The sequence below is a fragment of the Syngnathoides biaculeatus genome, chromosome 18 (assembly GCF_019802595.1).
Source record: "Syngnathoides biaculeatus isolate LvHL_M chromosome 18, ASM1980259v1, whole genome shotgun sequence".
NCBI lineage: Eukaryota > Metazoa > Chordata > Actinopteri > Syngnathiformes > Syngnathidae > Syngnathoides > Syngnathoides biaculeatus.
Genome location: NC_084657.1, coordinates 301,930 through 325,172, shown reverse-complemented (window position 1 = coordinate 325,172; position 23,243 = coordinate 301,930). Strand labels below are relative to the sequence as shown.

At 48.5% G+C, this 23,243-nt stretch overlaps 4 protein-coding genes across 12 annotated transcripts in view; 1 reads left to right on the top strand and 3 right to left on the bottom strand.

Moving 5' to 3' along the window:
- Nucleotides 1–2,392, bottom strand: part of LOC133491760 (cell adhesion molecule DSCAML1-like) — a 40,694-nt gene extending 38,302 nt beyond the window's left edge. For both annotated transcript variants that reach the window (XM_061803327.1, XM_061803328.1), the window contains exon 1: nt 2,044–2,392. In XM_061803327.1, the coding sequence (XP_061659311.1) occupies nt 2,044–2,086 (43 nt within the window). In that variant the 5' untranslated portion in view covers nt 2,087–2,392. The remainder of the gene's footprint in view (nt 1–2,043) is intronic.
- Nucleotides 2,393–5,851: 3,459 nt separating this feature from the next.
- Nucleotides 5,852–9,179, bottom strand: scn4bb (sodium channel, voltage-gated, type IV, beta b). The gene is made up of 5 exons (XM_061803634.1): nt 8,945–9,179; nt 7,296–7,459; nt 7,006–7,219; nt 6,468–6,597; nt 5,852–6,362 (listed from the first exon to the last, which is right to left on the bottom strand). The coding sequence occupies exons 1-5, from the start codon at nt 9,138–9,140 to the stop codon at nt 6,263–6,265; spliced, it is 804 nt and encodes a 267-aa protein (XP_061659618.1). The 5' UTR covers nt 9,141–9,179; the 3' UTR covers nt 5,852–6,262.
- A 1,118-nt stretch (nt 9,180–10,297) lies between these two features.
- On the bottom strand, nt 10,298–15,082 carry mpzl2b (myelin protein zero-like 2b). Of its 7 annotated transcripts, none has more exons than XR_009792517.1 (7): nt 14,904–15,082; nt 14,631–14,706; nt 13,525–13,694; nt 12,462–12,672; nt 12,165–12,336; nt 10,869–11,416; nt 10,298–10,748 (listed from the first exon to the last, which is right to left on the bottom strand). XR_009792517.1 is itself a non-coding variant. In XM_061803642.1 (6 exons), exons 1-6 carry the CDS (start codon nt 14,976–14,978, stop codon nt 10,724–10,726), a joined length of 729 nt encoding a protein of 242 aa, XP_061659626.1. In that variant the 5' UTR covers nt 14,979–15,082; the 3' UTR covers nt 10,298–10,723. The 7 variants fall into 7 exon arrangements, 3 of the variants coding, with proteins under 3 accessions (XP_061659626.1, XP_061659624.1, XP_061659625.1); XR_009792519.1 differs by lacking the exon at nt 10,298–10,748 and adding an exon at nt 11,773–11,900 and having other exon boundaries at nt 11,292–11,416; nt 12,052–12,336; XR_009792520.1 differs by lacking the exon at nt 10,298–10,748 and adding an exon at nt 11,773–11,897 and having other exon boundaries at nt 11,292–11,416; nt 12,052–12,336.
- A 640-nt stretch (nt 15,083–15,722) lies between these two features.
- On the top strand, nt 15,723–22,314 carry pafah1b2 (platelet-activating factor acetylhydrolase 1b, catalytic subunit 2). 2 transcript variants are annotated; one of them, XM_061803643.1, is made up of 7 exons: nt 15,723–15,905; nt 16,013–16,146; nt 16,614–16,701; nt 18,261–18,350; nt 19,455–19,571; nt 19,936–20,058; nt 20,633–22,313. In XM_061803643.1, exons 3-7 carry the CDS (start codon nt 16,615–16,617, stop codon nt 20,909–20,911), a joined length of 696 nt encoding a protein of 231 aa, XP_061659627.1. In that variant the 5' UTR covers nt 15,723–15,905; nt 16,013–16,146; nt 16,614; the 3' UTR covers nt 20,912–22,313. The 2 variants fall into 2 exon arrangements, with proteins under 2 accessions (XP_061659627.1, XP_061659628.1); XM_061803644.1 differs by having other exon boundaries at nt 15,894–15,905; nt 16,016–16,146; nt 20,633–22,314.
- Nucleotides 22,315–23,243: the final 929 nt, after the last annotated feature.

Sequence of the window (23,243 nt, the reverse complement as noted above, 5' to 3'; positions counted from 1 at the left end):
CAGCCGCGGATGCCTGCAGTGACGCCTCAACTTTGCAGCGAGGAATTCCGGGGGGACGATTGGTGATTAGCAACAGGATGCATCGCTGCAAACAAATTTTGGATCGATGCACGAGTCACGATCTTGAATCTTATTTTTGAAAGTTTGTTTGTTTTTCCTTGAACATACGACTGGGGGGGGGGCAAATGTCGAGCTGCCTTAATAAGGCGGCCGCTGCTCACATTGCAGCTTTAATTGTGCCGCCTCCCAAAGACGGCGCTGGGAATTGGACCGCGGCGAGGAAAGGAGGGAGTGGAGGGGGGGGGGTGGCCGAATTTAGCATATTTTTATTTGTGGAGGCTGACACGCCGACGTGCCCGGCTGAAGACGCGATCGCCTTATTGCTTCGCGAGAGTCCAATTTTCATTTTTTTGCCCGGACTTGCACCGACTGACGGTTTTCCACGGGAGCCCTAAAAGAAGGCCCACGCGTGGCAGAGGCCGCTTTGCGTCGAACGGGCTCGCTTTGCTCCCTGCGCGCGCAAAAAATAAAAAATAAAAATAAAAACTTGGACTGAAAGCTCGCAGCTTTTACAGACTATTTCGAATGGGTCGAAAAATGACCGGCATTGTGCATTTGTTCACTTCTAATTCCACCGCACATTCGCCCCCTTTTTTTTTTTTTTTTTTGCATTTGAACGCACCCGAAAAGGCATAAAGTGCATCAATCCACTCACATTTGACTGCACGTATGCATAAGCAGGGCTGTTGTGTTTACGCCAAGCAAAGCAAGGCTGTCCCCGTTTCTCTTCAGCGCGCCGCTGTGGGCGTCTGGGGGTCCAGGTGCGCCATTAGCGAGGAACATGACCGGCCAAGTCTGCAATCTGGCCCCCTTCCTCATTTGCGTATAGTCGCCGGCACGCGGGCGGGACACGCCGACTTCATTAATTCCTCCTTCAAATTGAGCAACAGATGAAGAGGACAAATACAAAAAAAAAAAAAAAAAAAAAAACAAAACCAAGAGGCAGGAAATGGGGGTGGGGGGGTGTTAAAAATTGTGTGGACACCCGATTTTGTTTGTTTTCCTTTCACGTTTAAATTTCAGAAAACGTGACACTGGAGGACATCCCTTGATACAAAGGCCTCATTTGTGTGCAATTTTCCATGCAGATGTTGTCCACATTACAAAGCACTTTAATAGCAGAGGATCAACTTGGCCAAGGACCTGCTTCAGAGGGAAGGGACAACATGTCTGTCTGTCTCAATCCCCCGCGTCGTGTTTTGCATTTCTGCCTCGATTTCCAGGCTGCAACATCGTAGCGGCTAATTGCGGCAATTGGGGCCTTTATTCTAATTTGCCCGAAAAGGGTCGTTGTCAGGGAAATGCCTTTTGTTCAACATCAAATTACCAAAAGAGACAAATTAGCACTAAGGGCCGAAAAGATCCCGATGGAAATGAAAATTGCTTTTGTGGACGCGGCCTGATCACAACAGCTGCAATCAGCAAAATGTGCACAACGGGAGGAAATTTATTTCCCCCCCCCTCCAAAAAAAAAAAAACCAAAAAAAAAAAAAAAACCAAACCACAAGCAAGCCTCGTGCAAACTTTGAAGTGTCCAAAATTCGCGAATGGTCTGCGAGAGACACGCACGGTCGATTGAAGGCTTTGCAGGATTTGCGTGTTTTGCAGCCCTCGCTGCATTCGCGCCTGCTTCTCGCCATTCAGCCATTTTACATATTCATAACTGCTAATGCGAAAAACAATTCGGGCGTCACGGGCCCGAGCTCCACAGAACACATGAAAAAAAAAAAGGCTCACTTTCGACTAAACATGCACTTTGCGAGCAGTCCTTCTGGGAAAAAAAAAAAAAAAAACCCCAAATCAAAAAACAAAAGCATAACGTTTGCGTATGAATTCGAAAGCACCGACGAGGCGGCAAAAGCGCGAGCCTCCGATCTCAAAAGCGACGAAAAGACTTTGAACAGAAGCTCGCCCTAAAAAAAAAAAAAAATCAAGTCCCAGTGCCTCGCTGGCCGCAAAATGGCAATTTTGCCTTGCGCTTACCTTCTTGGAGAGAGTACAGCAGGAGCAAAGTTACAAGCCACATGCCATCAAGAGCAGGTCAATTTTGGGGAGATAGTTCCAATCCTGGCAAGCGGAAGGCGCACTTTTCTGCTTCTTCTTCTTTTTTTTTTGTTTTTCCTCCAAATTATGGGGCCAGGTGAGTCTCCGTGATGGACTGGCGACTGTGCTCCCCGGAGGTCTCACCAGCCCTGCCGCCCCACCAAAATAAAAAAACGGATGGCAAAGGAGAAGCGCCTCAGCCCCGCCCACATCCCCTCCTCTCTTCGGCGACGAATCCAACAGCGCGGCACCCCACACTCGCGCGGACCCGGGGCGCTCCGGGGTCTTACAGGGACCACCTGACCAGCCGGGCACAAAAAAAAAAAAAAAAAACTTCCGGACTTCATGGATGATTTGGGGCCCAAATGCGAGGGCACGAGGGGCCTCCTGCGCAAGGTGGACCAAGACCACACGCGAGGATTCCTTCTTCCTTTTTTTTTTAAATAAATCATCTTTCCATGATTTGCACTTGATTTCATGACGTCAGAATCGTCTTTGTCTACATGTGCGGTGAAAAATGGAGCAGGCAGGGCTGTGCGTGCAGCCTAAAATAAAAACAGCAGCGAAAACAAACCCGGAATTAATTCTTCTAGGTTCGTTTTGAGGGGGGGGGGGGGGAGAAGAATAAAATGGAACGTTTGTTGAATTTTGTTCATAGTTGTGTTTTGGAAGTGTCATGTGGCTCGACAGCTGCATTTTGATGCCTCTTCAGTAATTGACATGATTTTTATTTTTCCATCTAGAGACCTTTCACACGGAAAATCCGAACCCAAAGGCGAAAATTTTTACATTTTTAAAACGAGGTTATTATTTGTATACATCAAATGATTGCATTCAGGTCCAAAACCTCTGATTTATTTGACTGCACGTCACGTATCTTTGTTCGTATAGTGACATTCAGAACAGCAAAATGTCCTTCCGCTAGATGGCAGAAATTTACATTTGACCTGCTGCTATTTATAACATTTCAAGCTATTTGGGTTCAATTAAAAAGGCCCACATTTCACCCCGAGGAAGAAAATTCCCCAGTAAATTGAGACGACGATGTCATCATCATTTCAGCATGCGCGTTTCAATGTAACGTTTTACCTTGACTGCGAGATCACGGTGGCAAAATATGCGCCTCGTTGCCTCCATAAATGTTGGCAAACATTCAATTAAATGGGTGGGACTGCGGAGCAGCTGCTGAAGCGTAGGCCTCGCACTTCCGAGGACCCGGGTTCGATTCCGGCCCAGCCCGTGTGGAGTTTGCATGTTCTCCCCGCGCCTGTGTGGCTTTTCTCCGGGTGGGCACTGCGGTTTCCTCCCGCATCCCAAAAACGTGCAACAGTCATTGGACACTAAATTGTTTGTGTCTGTCTCCGTGTGCCCTGCGACCAGTTCAGGGTGTACCCCACCCGCCTCCTGCCCGTTGACAGCTGGGATAGGCTCCAGCACTCCCCGCGACCCTCGTGAGGATAAGCGGCTCAAAGAAAACGGATGCATGAGTTAAACGCGGTCAACTGTTTTGCGCTGAGCTGTCGATGGTCGAAATTTAGAATACTGCTGACATCTGGTGGCTGGATATGGACAAGCACCCCGGACCGCGTTTCAACAATATATACAAGCGTAATAATGTAATATAATAATGTTATATCAATGCGACAGTAATATTGTATCATACAAATGCTAACCAATTATGACATAAACTGTATTGTATAAAATGTCTGCGATGTGGCGGTCTATTAAAATTCCGGAGGTCCCTGAAGTCACAAAAGGCAGGTGGTGATTGGTGGAGAGGGAGGAACCCCGAGATTGTATGGCCACGTGCTAGGCTAGGCTAGGCTAATGAACTTGCCATTAGCCTTTGCTTTTATGTGCTGTTGGGTAATCTACTGCAATTAAATTAATAATTAAGTTTAAATTATGAATTAAGTACAACAAAAAGGTCCATCGCGTATCTGAAGTGAACATAAATTGTTTTGCTTACCAACACGTGCAAGTTGCTGTCAACGCGCCAACAATCTAAGAACTCATCAAAGCTGCGAGCGACCGGACGGACGATACCAAGTGGTGAAAGAGTCAAGGGGAGCTCGGCTCTGCCTGTGTCTGATGACGTCATGATGTCCATCCGTCCGTTCATTTTCTGAGCCGCTTATCCCCACGAGGTCCAATCCCAGCTCTCACGACAATGCGGCCCGAGACAAAAAATCCAGTTTGACATCCCTGCGTCTCACCATTTGGTCACCGTGCTGCCATTAATTATTATTATTATTATTATTATTATTATTATTGAGAGGCCCCGTAGCTCAGGAAGGGCATCCTGACGGGGCAAGCCGAAAGAAACTTACTTACTTTTTATTATTATTATTATTTCAGTGCGCAATCTTTTTTTTTTTTTTTTTTTTCACTCATTTATAGAACCTTTTGGAAAAATTGCAGCTGTCACAAAGTTATTGCTGAAATTGTGCATGTTACATTGGCTTTCAATCATCAATTTGGCAAGAAAATCTCTTCAGTACATCATTTTTTTATGACGTTATTGTACTTAGATGCTGCTCCTTCTGATGGTACTCGGAGATCTTTGCACTTTTGTGCTGACGATTTGAGAACCGCAGCGCGATCGTAGCTCGGCAAAATGAACAAGATGCCATATGTTGCTCCAAACTTTATTTGATTGTGTTTCATTAAGAGCTGATCTACAGGGAGAACCCGTCAAGGCAAGAACGTCACCTGAGGGCGAGCCGGAACCAGAATATTTGCGCGCAGCGATGGAGAACGACAAGCTACTAAGTTTGCAGACTGCAGATTCTGATCAAGTGCGATAGTTGGAAGCCACGAGATGCTCCTCGCTGCATTCCAAAATCCTAATCCAGAAACATATTCATTTGTATCACTTGCAATAACATTTATTGGTCACTTATTTTGTAATTTGCATAGAAGCGGCGATGATGACACCGCCCCGGCCATCAGAATCTCAACAATCTTCCGTGACACGATTTTGTAAATTCATCTTGTTCAATGAATTCATGCTGTGCTGCTAACATTGCCGGTTGGTTGGATCTTGGAATGGTTGAACCGAATTTTTCTTCAAGCAGCGCCGTCTCAAAAACCCGAGAAGGGCTTTTGGAAGTCTTTCGGCACTTTTTCTGCAACATCAGTCCAGCCTCTCTCGAGTGTTCCAATGAACAAAATGAAAAGTTATTCATTTGAACCAGACATGACATGAAAGCCACCCTTGATGATAATATTGCTTTCCACCAGCGGTTAAAGAATGGCGGCACATCATAATTATTAATATGGACATAACGTGCTGGCATGTACATTCATTCGCCCTTCGGTTGATCGCCAGCAAGCTCCGCAGCTAATCTTTTATTTTATTTTATTTTATTTTTTTTTTGTCAAGGTGCAACTTTCAAAATATCAAACAATATTCGCTGTAGGTTCGGTCGAAGACTCCAGCCGGCGTGCGAGATGAGACCTGCTCACACTCATTCACAGGACGTAGGTGAGTTTTGGTTTGATTTTTACCCTCCAAAATAAAATAAACATCTGCGTGGAATAACAGCCGTAGAAATCCAGAAGAATATCATTTTGGACTACCGGTACGGTATGTTACTTTTTATTACGTACTTTACTTCCCAGAGCTGGAGCTATTACTTCCACTGTGTATGTGTGTGAATATATATATATATATATATATATATATATATATATATATATATATGTACTGTATCTCTCCCCCCCCCCCCCCAACACATAAGCGACTATAGTTGTTATTGTTTTTTTGGTTCGTTTTCTTAAAGCATTCTAAATGCTGTCACATGCACGAATTGCATTTAGTTATTTTTCATCAAAGCAACAACAGCGCTAAGGCATTCATAAGGGTTGGAGGAGAGAGAAGCTTATGATATTATCCCGAGCTCGGTAATATTCGCTTGTGCTGTGTCGGTAACGTTTGGTAGAACTCGGGTGCAACGCTAAGCACTGATTGACTTTGAAAGGCTAAATATTGATCCAAAGCGTCTGCACGCATTTGACAAAGCATCTAAAATGTTATCTAGTGTGCGTGGCGTGTACATTTAAAAACCAAACGTCGGTTGAAACACGAGTACTTTGTACTGCAATGAAGGCTCATTCGTACGAGGACTGGCCTGTGCTTTCAAATGCGTGCGCTTGCTCATTTCTGTTTTGGAGCTTTGGCTTTTGAATTCACTTTCGATCCCGAGAGGCCATTTTCTGTGTTGTCGATCCCTGATGAGGTTACAAGGCACTCCTTTCTGCTCGGGGGGGGGGGGGGGTCAGAGGGGGCGGGGCAGAAGAAGAGCAGACGTGAACGGCGTCGCGCCATCACATTGAAAACGGCAAACGTGTCTGCCACTCACTTTTTCTCCTCGAGCTTGGAAAGAACAAAGAGAGTGAAGTTCTTCAGCAGCATGAAGCCCATGAGCAGCGCGATGGCCCCCCCGACCGCAGAGGCGATGATGATGGTCGCCGTGTTGTCCACTTCCCTCACTGCAGACAACAGAGCCAACCGTCATTTCCTCGTAAACCCGGAACGCCAAACGCCGCCGGGGAGCGACGCATTACAATTGACACGACACGGAAATATTGGACTCATTTCAAGGCGATGTGTGTTTGGATGCTTTCATTTGGCTCCCCACATTTCCGTGGAGGAAAGTTTCTCTCTCTTTTGAGGTTAGGAAGGCTTACTTTAACCGGGATCCCTCGATCCCTGCACTGACTGGCCAAAGGGAGAAGCCCCTTTCTGCCGTCTAATTCATAAAACCACGGCGGCTGGGAGCATCTGACTCCTCTCTAGCCAGCGAGCTGACCAGCAAGTGAGTGTGTGCACAATCGTAAGGACAGTAAGTGCGTACGGATGGGAAAGCGGGCAGAAAAGGGCTGCTGAGAGGCACTCACGTTCGTCCACGACGATCAGATGGAAGATGGCGCTGTGGTTCTTGTCCTTTTCTTTGGGGTTGCGTCCAAAGCAGGTGTACTGGCCTCCATCCTCGAAGGTGATGTTCCACAACAAGATGGAAATGTTGTTGTTCTTCCCCACAAATTCGAAGCGATCTTTGTACATGTTGACCTTTGGCACCGCCCCCTTGGACGGTATCACCGCGTCGCACACCTGGTGGCGACCGGCCAAGCCGTCAGGCGTCCCGTCTCGTCCCGTCCCGCGAGAAAAAAAGTGCGGAAGGGCTTACCGTTTGGACGGTGCCGTTGCGGGTGAACTGCCATCTAAAATAAAGGTTCTCGATGCCAATGCAGCTGGAATACGTGCACGGCAGCGTAACGGTGCTGCCGTTGATGGCCTCCAAGAAGGGAACCTTGCCGACGGACATCTCCAAGGCGTCGGCGGACCTCACCGCTGAAGGCCGACACACAAGGATTGGCAACAGTTGATTGACTTATCAAAGGTTAAAACAATCTCTCCTCGTATCTGCCAATGGAATATCATTGAAATTTTGAAAAATCACCCCTCCCTGGCCTCTCGCGGTATCATTACAACTTGGCACGGCGGGGCGAGAATAAACATTTGGAGACGAATGTTGACAGGACTTGGGACGCAAGAGTCTGCCAATCATTTACGAATAGCCACAATGCACAAATCGCAAATGGAGGCTTGACTGGATCATTTAATTCCAGTTGGCAACAAAAGTTAAAAAGAAAGAATTTGACGGCTCACGGGTGACGATATAAAACGGTGTGTGTGTGGACAGACAGCGCCAACGCCGTTCTCACTGAGTCGTCAGGTGAATTGACTCACCCAACCCTTACCTTTCTTACATTTTTTTTTTCATTGACTGCACATCTCCCCCCCCCCCTCCCCAAAAAAAAAAACAAAAAAGGACAACGTGAAAGCGCTGACATTTCAGGTAACGTTGCGCACTTGCGACAAACACCGTGCCGCACTCTGACATGGCCGCCAGTAAGCGCGTCGAACTTTTCTCTTCCTGGAGGGAAAACTTGTATATTGTACCTTGCAGCGAAATTGCAACCAGAAATATTCACGGTGTCTGGAGAAGAATCAGAAAACATACGTCTGCCGTTGGTTTTGCAGGTGTCCAGTCCCTTCCTTGTCTCGAGTGTGCATCGCGCAAACGATACGCTGAGCAAGCGCGGTGCAGATGATGCAGACAAAACAGGACTCAAACGTCTGCACGAAATAGAAGCAAAATGCGCGTTTCTGCGGTGTCACAATGTGCTCGTAACAAGATCGAGGTCAAAGTGTGAGGTCAAGCGTCGTCGCAGCAGCGAACGGTGGCGAGTGAAGGAGGTCACGTGCGAGAGGCTTATCGATTCCTTCGCGTCGCAGCCTCGTATCTCAGTTTGTCTCATGGTCGCGGAGTGAAGTGAGTTTGCAAAAAATAGGAACAGCCAGGGCGTCGCGCAACTCGGAGCGCCTCAGTTGCGCCACACAACAACAATTTGGCGTCACCTTGTCGTGACCAGAAGAAAATCAAGAATTTGACAAGCAAAGGCATGCACACTCTCCACTTTGTATTGCCAGCCAGGGCAGGCTAAACTTCATAAACGTATCCCATCAATAAGGATGAGCAGGATTCCGTGGAGCTAAAATGTTGATTGAACTTCATTTTTTGGACTTCTTAACAAGTGGGCTGCACCCAGAGGTCGGCGTTGCACGAAGAGATGGCAGCGTGCATTAATGCCTGAAGATTTCCCACAAGCTGTCCCGGCCACATCCGTCCCGCAAAACTTGAAAGTCCCTAATTAGCACTCAGTTAGCTTCCGTTTCAAAATCACCCGACGGAGACGCAAGCGACGATGACGTCGATGCGGGAAGACGTCCGGCAATCGACAAAGCTACAGTGGCGTATAAAATAGTCATTACCGAGCAGTAGGGCGGCCAGCAGGTCGAAGGCCGCGCGCGCGAGGCCCGGCCTCGGGGCATCGCCCCGCGCGCTGCGGACCCCCATGTCCGAGCAGCAGCTGCGAGTCCAAACGTGACTCGTGAGAATTTCCCCCTCGGCCTCGATGCGGATTGCTGGTTCCTGTCGACTAACTTGTCTCAACGCAGCGTCACACATCCAAGTCCCGACCTGAAAATTGCCTCCCCGCTCGCGTTCCCGCTCTGCACCGTCACGCTTGATTCAAGGAGAATCCGCCGCAGGTCCGCACTCTCACTGCAGCGGCGGCGGCGGCGGCTGCCACATTGCGGGCAGGAGCACGAGGACAGGCAGCCGGCGAGCAAACGCCGCCACTGGAGACAACCACCCCAACCACCTTCCCTTCCAAGAGCAGCTGACTCCTCCCCCGCTATCGTCCAACAACTTTTGCCTGTCCTCTAGCTACGCTGGCTGCGTGCCAGCCCCCCCCCCCCTCCCCATCCTCCCTCTTGCTGACTCGGGTGTGCATGCAGCCACTTTTGTGATGAGCAGGGAAAAGTTCTGCAGTGCAGATCGCGCTTGTGTAATGCAGCCCCAGGGGTCGATCGGCATTCTCAAGGATGCTTCATTTTCCTCATGCCGCCAACTTTGTTGGGGACTTTAGCGGACACGACGGCAAACGTTGGGGGGGGGGGGGGGGAGAAAAACTCATGAATGACGTGGAATGAGTTGAAGCCTTGGCCTCACAGTTCTGAGGACCCGGGTTCGATCCCGGCCCCGCCTGTGTGGCGTCTGCACGTTCTCCCCGTGACCTGTGTGGCTTTTCTCCGGGTGGGCACTCCGGTTTCCTCCCACATGCCAAAAACACGCAACATTCATTGGACGCTCTAAAGGTGTGATTGTGAGCGCGACTGTTGTCTGTCTCCGTGTGGCCTTCGATTGCCTGGCGACCAGTTCAGGGCGTGCACCGCCTCCTGCCCGTTGACAGCTGGGAGAGGCTCCGGCGCTCCCCGTGACCCTCGTGAGGATAAGTGGCAAAGAAAATGGATGGAGTTGATGAAGTCTATTTACAAAATTCATGCCATCGAGAGTCACCCACGGTGCAGTGGTACACGCGCCTGGCTTTGGCGCGGTCCATATGTGCCCAGTGCCTGACTGGCGACCAGTTCCGGGTGTAGTCCCCCTCTGCCCAAAATGAGCTGGGATAGGCTTCGGCGCTCGCGTGACCCTTGTGAGGATAAGCGGCTCAGAAAATTGATAAATGTTATTAGTAAATGCAAAAAATAAATAAAATACAAGCCCCAATTTCAATGACATTTGTGTAAATAAAATCACGATCCAATTATGTGCAGCTATTTTTTAATTTATATTCAAATGAACACATACATTTCTAAATATTTGGAATTTCATGCCTGCAAAAGATTGGAAAGGGAGAGCAAATGAGTGGGAAGGTTGAGGAATGGTAAAAACACAAATATTTTTCTAAACATTACACATAACTGGAAACATATGAGTGTCATGATCTGGTGGAAAAGGAGCAGCCCCGAGAGACTGAGTTGAGAACGGATGCAAAACCGCCATCAAAACACATTCCACATTATTCTTTCAAATACTTTATTCCAGCTGCACATACCAGTATAGACTATTAAGGGGGGGGGGTGTACAAAACCACAAGTGCAAGGTTACTATTGTACAGATGTAAAAAAAAAAAAAACTCTCATCGTAGGTGGAAGAAGCATCACAGGACCGATGGCCTCGGTGGTCGCAATCGCATCTTGAGTGCGTCAAGTAAGAGAGGAGGTACGGCCGCTGCTTGTTTGTTCAACCCCCCACCCCACCCCCCAAAAAAAAAAAAAAAAATAATAATAATAATAACTTCAGCAGCAGCAGCAGCGGCAGAAAACGAAGCTGGGGCACAGCGACACTCACCTTGAGCAAAAGGACAAAACACGAGAATTAAGACGGAGCAGGTTAGAACTCAGCGGAAGCGCAGATGCGACACCGAGGCCCGGCAGTCCGGACTCCATCCGTCCATCCGTCCCAAGTGCGGGACCGGATCTCGCCACTTCTGTCTTCTGGTTGCTCACTCCCCCACCGGACCGTCACGGTATACACGAAAACCAAACATTGTCGTATCTGAAAATTCAGATGATCACCCAAATTTTTTTTCTGGGCCCTGCTGAAAGGAGGCGGGCCGCTGCAGAGTTTTGGAGTAATCTCGGGATAAAAAAAAAAAAAAAAAAAAAAAAACGGCCATCAAATGCTGAGAGCCGCCGTGCTCGATTCAAAAATGCCCGATTCAATCGTCGTCATCGTCGCCGCCGTCGTCGTCATCGTCATCATCATCATCCTCTTCCTCATCGTCGTCGTCGTCGTCGTCGTCATCTCCGCTGCTCGGCTCGGACGCTTCATCATCCGAGCTCTCAACTTGGAGCGTCTCCTTCACGAGGTAAAGATGAACCGCTTCGTCGGGTTTGCTGACGCAGCACGGCGGTTTCGCACGCACACACACACACACACACACACACACACACCACACACACACACACAACAACAACAACGCGTGAGACGGCGGACGCCGACGGCAAAGAAGCCCAAAGTGGAACGTTCGGCGATACCAAGAATGTCAGTCAGGTTGCTCCAGAGAGAGAACATAAAGCCGCACGAGCGCTCATCCCAAAAATAATCCAATCAATAAAAACAAAACAAAACAAAACAAAAAAAAAAAAAAACAGATGAGAGTTGTCCGGATTGGCCTCTGGAGTCGTTCGTTTCTTCATCGAAACACAAAAAAAGGCAAACGTGCAGACCGGCGGCGGCTGCTGCTGCTTACGAGGAAAACAGAAGAAGTCAAGCCGGGAAATGCTCATCATCAACGGCCAGAAGGACACGATGGGACTCAAGTTTGATCGTGGAAGGCCTCGTCGGCGCATTTTTGACACAATCGTCTTTCAACTGCTGCTGTGAACCGAGAACGCTTATCTCAATAACAGTTGAGAGATGCCTCATACTTGGAAAAACAACGACCATCCTCAAATGACAAATTTGAGTCAAATGTGGAAATCTGGGCGACACAATAGATTGCAATAAAAAGCTTGAAAAAATTAAAAACCTCTCAAAATGTTCCCATTGGAGGAGGGAACATGGAAGAAAAGTCCCAAAGCGTCATTTGTCTCTTTCCCAAAATAACCGCCGAGAGGACGAGCAGGAGAGGAGGCCCCTCACCACACGGTCGGGTCCTTCCTCTTGGTGGGCTCCTGCGGCCGCATCTCCACGTCCTGGCCCCCGCTCCTCCTCTTGAAGAACTTCACGGCCAGGAAGAGACCGAGGAGGATCAGGATCAACACGCAGCCGCCGACGACCGCGATGACCAGGATGCTGATCTCGGAGAGGGAAGCTGCAAAACGGCGGCGACGATCGCTGTTTGTCAACATTTCATGCGTCTCCAAGAGAGCACAAATTGACTTGTATCGCCCTGGTGGACTTTGTAGGCACATTCAGGCGTTGGCGCGCCGCGCTCACCTTCGGCGACCACGCTGAGCGCGGTCTCCCTGTTGTTGCCGTGCACATCCGGGCGGTTCCGCACGTTGCAGACGTACGTGCCGTTGAAGGTCGGGGCCACCTCCTGCAGGGTGATGGAGGCGTCGCTTCTGCTGATGTCGCCCGACCACACCGCGTGGCCTTTGAAGCGCCCGCTCTGAGGAGGGTACGCCACCTCCTGGTAGTGGAACACCTGACAAACGTGAAGTTTGAAGACGGTTTTACTTTTATTGCACTTTGATTAGCGGCATAAATATCACCTTATTCTTTTCATCGACAGATAAAGTCTTGTTCATCTGCTAATCAGACGAGGATGTGTTGTGAAGCGCGGTGGATGTCCTCGATCTTTGTACGCGGAAAACCGGCTGGCGGCGGCCACCTCTCGAAGGGAAAGTTACCATCCTGGCCCGGGGCCAGACTGCCGGGGGGCAGCCACATTTACCGTGGACCCATACATATAAAAACCTTGCGTTACTTCGTCTGATCATTGGTCATCTCTTCCTGGATCAGCGAACACACGTAGGGTCCAGACTCGCAAATCGCTACAGGTTGTACTCACAACTTGGGGGGGAAAAGTGAAGTGCTGTGAATACCTGTCGGCTGCGCCGCATAAAGAGAGGAAATGCAGTACCGTGGATTTGTTTCAAGGACGCGCCACTCACAGCGCCTGGACGTGTTTTCACCAGAAAAGGCTTTTCAAAGTGGCCGCGATGCGGTTTGCCCGCCCGGCGCCCACGTTCCCGTCTGCGACTTTCTTACGAGCTTTCGCCTTGTGCGAGATTTGGCCGTCACAACTGCGCCTTGCAATCACCGCTCCGACGGTGATTTGGGACGTTTCCACCCCACAGCAACAAAGTTGTCCTTTCCCATTCCGTTTTTATGCTTTAGAACGCAATCGGGTGTTGAAAAGCAGTTTAGCTTGGGCACCGAGTTGAACAGGGACAAAAACAACCACAAAATCTGGGGAAAATGAGGCACTGCTGTAGCTTCACCCCCCCACCCAGGCACCCACTCCCCCCCCCCCTCCCCCACCTCTTAAACATACCGACTCTTCCGTTTTCGAGTTGAGCGGCCGGAAGTTCCAGGACACGATGACGGACTGGCTGGACACGGGGTGACTGGAGCGGAAGGTGCACTTGAGTTTGACGGCGGTCCCGTTCACCGCCTCCACCGCGGACGGAGCAAAGATCTCAATCGCCGAGACGAGACCCGCTCCTGAAACCGAGAGAGCAAAATAAACTAAACTGTTGTTAATGATTGCCGTGGGGATTGAGGGTCACCGCGCTGACGGTGGAGAACAAACATTCCAAGTGATAAGGTGAAGGAGAACATAGTCACTTCGAGCAAAAACTAAAACAAAAGGAACGTTATAATGATGAACACCAAGAAATCTTGAAGAAGAAAAGAGGAACAAGCAAACATTGACCGTTGGCATCGGGAACAACCATTTGGAATGAATGTCCTGATAGAGGGAAGAAAAAAAAACAACACAGATGCACTCAGCCCAACCTTTTCCAACAAGAAACTAAACAAACTGAATCATCAATATCAACATTGAAACACAACAACAATGAAAGCTGCAATAAATCAGATACAACCACAGGACGTGAGCACACGATCAGAAACACTTCGGAAACGGATTGAACTTGCCCGAGGCGTGTGCGTGTGCGTGTGCGTGTGTCACCGACAGCAAATTCCACAACAACAACAACTTTGTGTTAAGTGACACACTAATCAACACAACGGCTCTTCTCTGCTTGGAGATTTAAAAAAAAAAAAAAAAAGAATTCAAAGGCTGCATTGGGAGCGAATAATTGCGGTTTATTGTTGTTCCCTCCCTGCGGAACTTCGACCGAATGTCACAGTTGCTGTTTCAATAAAGTGAAAAGAAGTGACAGGGGATGTGTGTTTTTTTTTTTGTTTGTTTTACAAACGGAATAGAAGAAGCAGAACCGGCGGTTTGACAGAGAAAAGCAGCAAATCGAACAGAGTTACCCTCACCTTAAAATGACGTGTTTTAGAGGAACTTTTTATCAATTATGTAGATCCAAAACAGGAGCTCAGCAGAGATTTAAAAACAAAAAAATGTTCCCTTTTGCGTCAATCGCAGCGCGTGGACCCGTCGCGAAAGTTTCGTTCTGTCGCTCTCACCTGACAGGAGAAGCAGCAGACGCCACGTCGGACACATGACCGCCGCCCTCCCAACTCGGACGCTCGCGTCGTCAAACTGTCATCGGGGCAGGCGTGGACGGTCGAACGGAAAACACGAGGTGACAACAAAGCAAAAACGGGAAAAAAGGAAAAGAGCCCGTGAGCGAGGTGAAACGCCACTTGAATCCACGCCCACCGTGAAAGTCTTGAGGCGCTTCTCCGAGCCAGAACACACCTGTTGGGCGGTGTTCGGGAACTGGTTTCTTGACCAACCTGTTGCTCTGCCTCCTCAAGTCGTCTCTGTGTACCCGGGGTGCGCAGTTTTAGCTCACGCGTTCTTGAGTACATGAGAGGGGCTGGAAAATGAGTGGTTTCTCCTTTTCATCACGGATTCGCTCTCAACGGGTTTATCCCTGTGACGCAAATCCAAGACGAAATTGTCTTTGCCGCCATCTGGTGGCGAAAGAGGAGAACGACAAAGGAAATCACGCCCTCTATATATATATATATATATATATATATAGAGAGAGAGAGAGAGAGAGAGAGAGAGAGAGAGAAGAGAGAGAGAGAGGTTGCACATGATCCAAATGGAAACAAAAAATATAAATGTTTGGGGGAAAAGATACATCAGATGGACATATTCTAATCAGGATGTACGGTGGCACAACTAGATAGATAGATAGATAGATAGATAGATAGATAGATAGATAGATAGATAGATAGATAGATAGATAGATAGATAGATAGATAGATAGATAGATAGATAGATAGATAGAATAGATAGATAGATAGATAGATAGATAGATAGATAGATAGATAGATAGATAACTGGGATAGGCTCCAGCGACCCTCGTGGGGATAAGTAGCTCAGAAAACGGATGGATATATAACATTGAGAAAAATAAAAAAATCCAATCCAAAATATCTGAAAAACAAGTTAAAATACTCAGGATAGCGTTTTTGTTTTGTTTTGTTTTAGAGGGGGGGGGGGTTTATTGTTGTTGTTGTTGTTTTTGTTTTGTTTTTGTTTACCTCGCGTGAATGCAACACGTTTTTTGTGAATGGAAGGTTTGGTGGTAAATGAAGGAGGCGTGAAATCCAAAATGTAAAGCCGGAATTGGGAGATTTTGTCGAGGAAAGCTTCTGAACATCATCCCATAATTCATTGCGGGCTCCGACCTCGAGCGTGAACAATTTCGGATGTTTATCTTAACGTTGTAGAAAAGGCCAATCAAGTTTGGTTGAATAGTTTTGGAACGTCTGCCAGGTTTTGAAGTGCGTGTGACTCGTGAGCGGCGGCTTTGGACGTGTGGCCGCCTTCGTGACAAGCCTTTTTTTTTTTTTTTTTTTAAATTATTATTTTCTGTTGTTATCCACGCTAGCAGGCTAGCTTAAAGCAGCAGCAGCAGCAGCAGCAGCTCGATTGTTGCTGCTTCGGCGACCGAGCATCTCGCCACCCGTCAAGCGGACCACAGCTCACGACAGCCTCGAGAAGCTTCGCTCTGCACTGTCGCAGGTGTTTGTTTGTTTGCTTTGTTTTATTTTTCTTGAAATAATGCCATAACGTTTTGCTCTCCGTGCGAACAACGTGAGGCGCGTCAATGCGGCTGCTAGCTTGGCCAGCGTTTAGCGAGCGAACAAGCTAACGGCAACGAAAGCTCGGCTGGCGGCGTCGCGGGTCGCCTTCTCGCTCGACTCGCTTCTGGGATTTCTCAGCAGTGGCCTCGAAAGCCCGAAAATCTTTTTCTTTTTTTGCGGGTGAAGCCAAAGCTGCTCGTTCTTTTAGCGTTGAAGCGCAATGTGCTGTCGCTGCGCTAATTTCTCAGCTAGCTTCCGCGGCTGCTTTGCCTTCCCAGCAAATGGCGAGGTGCAGCACATCTTGCGCAGCTTTCACGTTGCACCTGGAGGAGGTTTTTTTTTTTTTTTTTGCGTGTGTATGTGCCCGAATTTGCTGCTTAGTCAACGCTGTGGCCTCCCCCGCAGGATGAGCGGCGAGGGCGACGGTTACAACCCAGCTGCGGTGGCTCAGCCGGTCGAGGACGTGCAAGGCGATGGACGCTGGATGTCACAGGTTGGTGGCGCCGTGCTTTGCGTCTCACGTCTTGGAGACAAAAAAAACGAGCAATTCTTCCTGACCGTTAATTTGGTGTGCCACGTCATCACGTCTGCACTGGGAAATAATTCAATCTCACTCAACTGGTCAGCATATTCTGCATTTACTCCAATGACTGTCTTTTTTTTTTTTTTTGCCTAATGGCAGACAGAACAATGGCATGCTCCTTGCACTTGATCACAAAGGGTACACAAACCTGCATATTTACGTGCTGCCATTCAAACGACAAAAGTAGCCGCAGCTTCTCGTGTTGAGCGAAAGTGGCCCAGGTTTCGAACTAACTTGATTTAGTACAGGGGTCGGGAACCTTTTATACTAACCTGTATTGGTGCATTTATGCAAGACCAACGCTTGTAGAGTACAGCATGTCTCATATTCAATTTGATTTGCCACGGTTGAACGGTTCTCGTCGACAAAGGCGCGTCTTTTATCCGTTTGATGATCTTGTCTTGATGCGAAACGTTGTCTAGCGGTTGATTGGCAACGTCAAGCCCGTTTGTTTAGTTTTTGTTCCGTTTCTCACAATTGCTAAATCACCAGCAACGCTATCAGAACTCCAGTCACCGTGTTGTGTTCATCTTTTCATTTTTTTTTTTTAAGCAATCTTTGTCCAACACGCTTCCACAATGAGTTGTTCCGATCCGTATTCGAGCCTTCTGCGCCTGCGCAAGTCGAATGCCACAACAAACTCCGGCAACCCCACTAGGGCAAACTGTCTCTGGCTCGTTTGCGACGGAAATGACATGTACGCTATGTGGCTTTGAGGGCTGTTGGACACCATCGAAAGAGTCGCGGTCGGATACGGCTCGTGAACGGACTGCTGTTTCCGACTTCACCCCCGGCAAAACCTTTGGCCTTTTCTTTTGCGCTGGTACGATTTGAGCAAATGTACTCCGAGCACGACTCCGTCCAGCTTGTTTAGCGGCGGCACGCGGTCTGTCTGCGCAAGGTTAATCCGCTGACGCTAATTGGACTGAGACCGTCTGCCGCAGTTCAAGACTGCTATCAGATGGGCCGCCAGACACCAGCGCTGCAGGCGTCGCTCTAGATTTGGACACACTGGACCGCAATTTGTGGGAGAAAGAATAATGGCGGCTATTGATACTCCCTCTAAAAGGACCTCTATTGATACATGAAATAGTCCCATCGTTTCAACTCCCAACTCAATTTCCAACATTACTCTTCAAAATAAATGACTTACGGGTGGTTTGATCTTGAGAACAAAGAGCGAGGCTAAACCTGGCTCCCGTCCGGTCAGGCTTGGCTTTCAGTCAAGATGAATTCCAGCATGTTACTTGGTTAAAAGAAAAGAGGAAAAAAAAAAATGTTTTTGTGATTTGGTTTTTCGAATAAATAGATGGTAATATGTTGCACAGGATGGGAAAAAAATTTGTGACAAGCTTAAGACTTTTCCGGTTGGTTTTCCAGTTTTTCTTTGTGTGTGTATGTTGTACTGTTGACTCTCAGCGTGACATCCCAAACGCTTCCCTGACCAGATTGTGCTCATTGATTTGCAGCACAGCCGATTTGTGCAGGAGTGCAAAGACGGAGAGCCGGATGTGCTTTTTGTAGGAGACTCGATGGTACAACTGATGCAGCAGTACGAGGTGAGATGACGCGCCGGCCATTTTCTCTTTATGAGCACAACTCTCCTTTCGAGAGATCCCTTAAAAGCGCTTGAACAGAAGATCTGGCATTTCGCGTCCTCTGCCCTTTCTACTGAACCCGGAGAAGAGGCGTATTCTTGTGACTTTGCGCGCTTTACACACTAAGGTCAGATACTTGCACGCGTAACGATGCCGTATAAATCTGTGTCAAGCGGTGACGGTTGCTCTTTAAGGCAACGTAGCACAGCATCAAATGCAGCCCTCTGTGCAATCTGGAGCCCGGATAAATGCAGGGGGTTGAGTCAGGAAGGCCACCCGGCGTAAAAACGGTGCCAAACAAATATGAGCGTTGATCTAAAGAATCCCATACCGGATCGGTCCTGGCCCGGGTCTACGACCCCCGCCCCCGGCGCCGCTTAACCTGCAGGGCGTCGGTGGAAATTCAGCCGCTGTGGGTCGAAAACAACGAAGAGGAGGAAAGCGGATGCGTCGGCAGAAGAAGAAGAGGAATGCGCAGAGCCTACAACTGAGTGGAGGGACTTTGATGTTGGGACGACGACAGGAAACGCTCAGGAGTCGGTTGACATGATGATTAGGAGAAAGGTTGACGTGAAATTCCGGAAGGAGCATCCCAGACATGGAAAGAGTTGTGATTGGTGAAGGAAACTGCGATGGTTAAGTCCGGCATCGAGGGAAGGAACTTTGAGGGACTTTGCAAAAAAAAAAAGATGGACCGCTTGTATCCAGAAAAGGTGGGAACACAGAGTACCCAAACAAGAGTGGAGTTACGAGCATGCAGGTGGGATTCTATTTTTTGCGCAGACGAGGTCATCTGACTGGAAGGTAGCGATAGGGGAGACGCGAGCTCGATAGCATCGGCCGGTGGTGGGGAGGATGAGTGCAGACGCCGCTGGGAGCAGGTGGAGGAACGACTAGAAAGATGGAGGCACGGCCTGGAAAAGAGACGAATGAAGATTAGTCCGAGGAAAACGGAATACGTGTGCGGGGGGCTCCTGCGAGAAGAGATAGCTACGGCTGTTTTCCAGCCATCAATTTTCAATGGAAGTCTTTGTAACGGAGCTGTTTTTGTTTTTCTACGTGCAGGTGTGGAGGGAGCTGTTCTCGCCCCTCCACGCCCTCAACTTTGGCATTGGCGGCGACACCACCTGCAACGTCTTGTGGCGGCTGCAGAACGGAGAGCTGGAGAACATCCGCCCCAAGGTCGGTCCCTCTCGGCCGCGAACGCGTCCTCGTTAGCGCGTGCTCGTCCACCCCCCGACCTCCTCGCCGTCAGTCTTCGAGTTCCTCATGAGTAATTATTTTACAATTTTGTTGTCGCCAACGTAATCCTACCTTTCGGGAAATGCCAGTTTGAGAGTTTCACCATAAAGCTCGTGACTGAACTTTGAGGTACGCCAATAAATGAGAAGAGACCACGCGAGCTGGGAAAAGTGCGGGGCCCCCGAAGGAAGAACGACGACTACTTTTATTAGCCGAGCAGCAACGTCGTAGCGACCAAAAGTGACGCTCCCGGTCCGGCGAAATGAGGTCAAAGTTTATGGTCCCGTTGTGTGGTTTTGTTCAGATTGTGGTGGTGTGGGTCGGAACCAACAATCACGAACACACCGCGGAGCAAGTCGCCGGAGGAATTCTTTCCATCGCTAAGCTGCTCAGCTGCCGTCTCCCCAAAGCCAAAGTCGTCGTGCTGGTAAGCGCGCCGCTAACCCGTTTTTGCTCCTCCTTGTCGAGCGCGTACGGGCGGTCGTTTGAAGCGCACTTTGTCGCGTGTGAAAAATTGGACTGCCTTGCCAACAGGCGGCTTTAAGAGCCTTGCAGAATTTGTGGTACTCTTCATCTTCAGACCAGATGAGGAAAATGGGATCATTTCTCCTTGCAAATCTGAGGACAGTGGTTTTAAGACAACTTTATGTGTTGTTTACCCGATCAAATCATTTTCGTAGCATTGCAAAAAAAAAAAAAAAAAGATGGTGAGGTGAAATATCAATGCGGACTTCTTTCATGGTTTTTCCGTCGTCGTCTCTCCACTCAACCGAAGCGGGCAAACGTTTGAAGGCTGCTGCTCGACTTCATTGGCACCATGACGATTGTCGTTGAAAATGGAGGAAAAAAAAAGCGAAAGAACAAAGAAAGGCAAGGTTTGTTTCTCGGTTCTTGACGGAGCCGCAAGTTTAATTAGCTGTGACGAGCCGCTCAAAGTTTGCGACGGCGAACGTTGGGGGTGTCGCGCTTTGCATTGATGCGAAACCCTGACCGGTCCTCAGGGTTTGTTACCCCGGGGGGAGCGTCCCAACCCGCTGAGGGAGAAGAACGCCGCCGTCAACGACTTTCTGCGCTCGTGGCTGCCCCGCCTGGGTCAGGCCCAGTTCCTGGACGCCAGCGCGGAGTTGGTCCACTCCGACGGCACCATCGCTCCGCAGGACATGTTCGACTTCCTGCACCTGACGTCGACGGGTTACCGCGCCGTGGCCAAGCCCCTCAGCGACCTGCTGCTTCAGATACTCGAGGAGACGCCGGAGGAGCGACGGGCGTCGCTGGTTTGAGCGGGAGGGAGGGAGCGAGGGAGGGAGGGAGGACGGCGGCGTCCTGAGACGGACGGACGGACGGACGGACGGGCGGGCGGTTTGTCGGCGTAGCGTCGAAGGACTCCCCGCTTGAGACCCCCGCGCGACCCCACCGTCGGATCAAATGAAGTATTTGGCTTGGTTTCTTCTTCTATCTCATCACGGTCAAACGTTGCCAGCAACTCCGCTAACTTGTATTGCTCGATGTGCGGGGGAGCTCAAATCGTGACTTTTTAATTTGAAAGATTCATTTTGCCAACGGGCACAGCAAAATAGCACAATTTGACTTATTTAGTAAGTAAGCGACGCGCGTACCTTCTTTCATGCTCGCGTCCAGTGTTGACGTTTCGGAGGACGAAATTGTCGGCTCAACTTTGACGTCATCATCAAGCATGCAAGCAACACAATTGAAGATGCTTGAACCACTTGTCACTCGTCCTGACCTGGACCAATAATGACATTTTCCCTCCCGTTCAACTCTCTGATGGATGTCCGGTCCGGTCCGGTCTCGTATTTGTTTTGTCCTGGCGCACTTTTTCCATTTTGTGACTTTTTTTTTTGTGTGTGTGTGTGCGCGTGTAATTTTATCCGCCTGTTGTTTGTTTTTTGTCGTTGAATCCTCTCACAACTGTGCCCCCCTTTTGGCACCCCGATACTTTTTAGGAATACTGTCATGAGTTGCGGAAGCTACTGAATATTATCACGCAAAATGATTCCACGCTTTGGCTAAAGCTTCCTACCGACTCGATAAGTCGGTAACCGAGCTCCAAATGACCCCGAGTTGACTGCCGTTGGAAGCTCTGCACAACCGGCGCCGCTTATGATTTTGCGCGCTCGTCGGAGCGGCGCCGGTGAAGGGGACGACCTCGCGCGTACAGAAGACATGCGCAAAGGATGTCTGAAGGCGAGTCAGCGTCTTACGTGGTTTTGTGCGTTTGTTTGGCTTGTCGTCTTGTTATTGAGTTCAAGTGAAGCATTCCAATAATAATTAAAAAAAAACAAAAAACAAGGCTGGAATTCATTTGTGTCTTAGCGGCCATGTTTGGAGTCCTTTTGCTTGAAGCGGGATCAGCAGAAAATATTGAAACTTTACGACAGTCTGTATATTTGAATGCATGTGCACTTATACTGTGTTTCAGTATTTTTTTTTTTTTTTTAATTTTTGCACAGTTTGTTCTCTCATAAGAAAATGGGATTCAGTTCATATCACGATTGGTGGTTGCTGTCATGATTCATTGACCATATTTATTCCACAAATTCCAAATCGATTCAGTGACTCAAAAATGATTCTGTAAGGTTTTTATTCCTAAAATTCAACCGCGTGACTGTGAAATAAAAATCTGGACACAGGACAGTGCAGGTACCTTCCTGATGGGATTCAGGTGTACCGTACCTCAGTTTTTGGCTATACTGTAATAAACATTACAAATGTCTTTGTCATTAAAAGTGCTTAAAAAGCTCCATATAAGGGCTTATTTCCTAGCATTGATACAAGTGATTGATTAGCTTTGAAAACCCGGGTGCCAGTCATTTTTATCACAGGCCACATTGTAGTCACGATTTCCGTCAGAGGGCCGTTGTGACTGCAAAACCATGAAAAAAAAAAAAAAGATCACCTAATCATATTCCGAAATTTATGAACTGCATTTGGAATCAATCATTTTTGGTACCACAAAAAAGGCTTTTAATACCTCAATGTTATCATTTATGTGAGGACATTTTTTTGTACAGTTTGTCACAACAATAGTGGAACTTGACCGATGATTTAGCTTGGCGGCCCACATCTGGGCCCCGGGCCTTGAGTTTGACACCTGCGTTCTCAAACACTATTGGCTCGATAATGCCTGGGAAACGGGAAGCTGAAGATGAGAGCTGCGCTATAGATAATGAAAATGAATTTAGTTTTGCGAAAAGTGTTTGGTTTTGTTGTCTGAAGTAAGAAGTTGGCCCTTTGGTTTTCAAATGTTTTGAAATGAGGCATAAATCGTACGACGGTGCCTTTCGCTTCCGAGTTTCGATGACAAAACCTTTTGAGGCATTTTCAAGTTGAGTTGCAGTGTTCGTCGGTGATGAATCGTGACCGGACTTGTTTTCCCCCTCACCTTGAGTCAAGGCCCCAGCTCGCAGCCTTGCGGCTTTTGGAACGTCAACGTCTCCGCGTGTTTGCGCTCTGCTGTGGTTACGTGGTCGCTGATCCAAATCCCGGGGGGGGGGGCACAGGCTCCCATTTTTGTGGTCCGTCTCATCCGAACTCTGCTCGTAATGTTCAGATTTTCATTTCCCAGCTCAGACATTTGAAGTTTAATCTTTA

What these genes read in the sequence shown, in the direction of transcription:
- scn4bb (XM_061803634.1), bottom strand. Translation starts at nt 9,140, where the DNA reads ATGTGTGACGCTGCGTTGAGACAAGTTAGTCGACAGGAACCAGCAATC. An exon ending in GCAACGGCACCGTCCAAACG is followed by an intron (nt 7,220 to 7,295) that starts GTAAGCCCTTCC and finishes GGTCGCCACCAG; the next exon opens with GTGTGCGACGCGGTGATACC. An exon ending in TCCAAGCTCGAGGAGAAAAA is followed by an intron (nt 6,363 to 6,467) that starts GTGAGTGGCAGA and finishes CCCCCCGAGCAG; the next exon opens with AAAGGAGTGCCTTGTAACCT.
- mpzl2b (XM_061803640.1), bottom strand. Translation starts at nt 14,978, where the DNA reads ATGTACTCAAGAACGCGTGAGCTAAAACTGCGCACCCCGGGTACACAG. An exon ending in TCTGCTGCTTCTCCTGTCAG is followed by an intron (nt 13,695 to 14,630) that starts GTGAGAGCGACA and finishes TCTCGGTTTCAG; the next exon opens with GAGCGGGTCTCGTCTCGGCG. An exon ending in ACTCGAAAACGGAAGAGTCG is followed by an intron (nt 12,673 to 13,524) that starts GTATGTTTAAGA and finishes CACGTTTGTCAG; the next exon opens with GTGTTCCACTACCAGGAGGT.
- pafah1b2 (XM_061803644.1), top strand. Translation starts at nt 16,615, where the DNA reads ATGAGCGGCGAGGGCGACGGTTACAACCCAGCTGCGGTGGCTCAGCCG. An exon ending in ATGGACGCTGGATGTCACAG is followed by an intron (nt 16,702 to 18,260) that starts GTTGGTGGCGCC and finishes ATTGATTTGCAG; the next exon opens with CACAGCCGATTTGTGCAGGA. An exon ending in TGGAGAACATCCGCCCCAAG is followed by an intron (nt 19,572 to 19,935) that starts GTCGGTCCCTCT and finishes GGTTTTGTTCAG; the next exon opens with ATTGTGGTGGTGTGGGTCGG.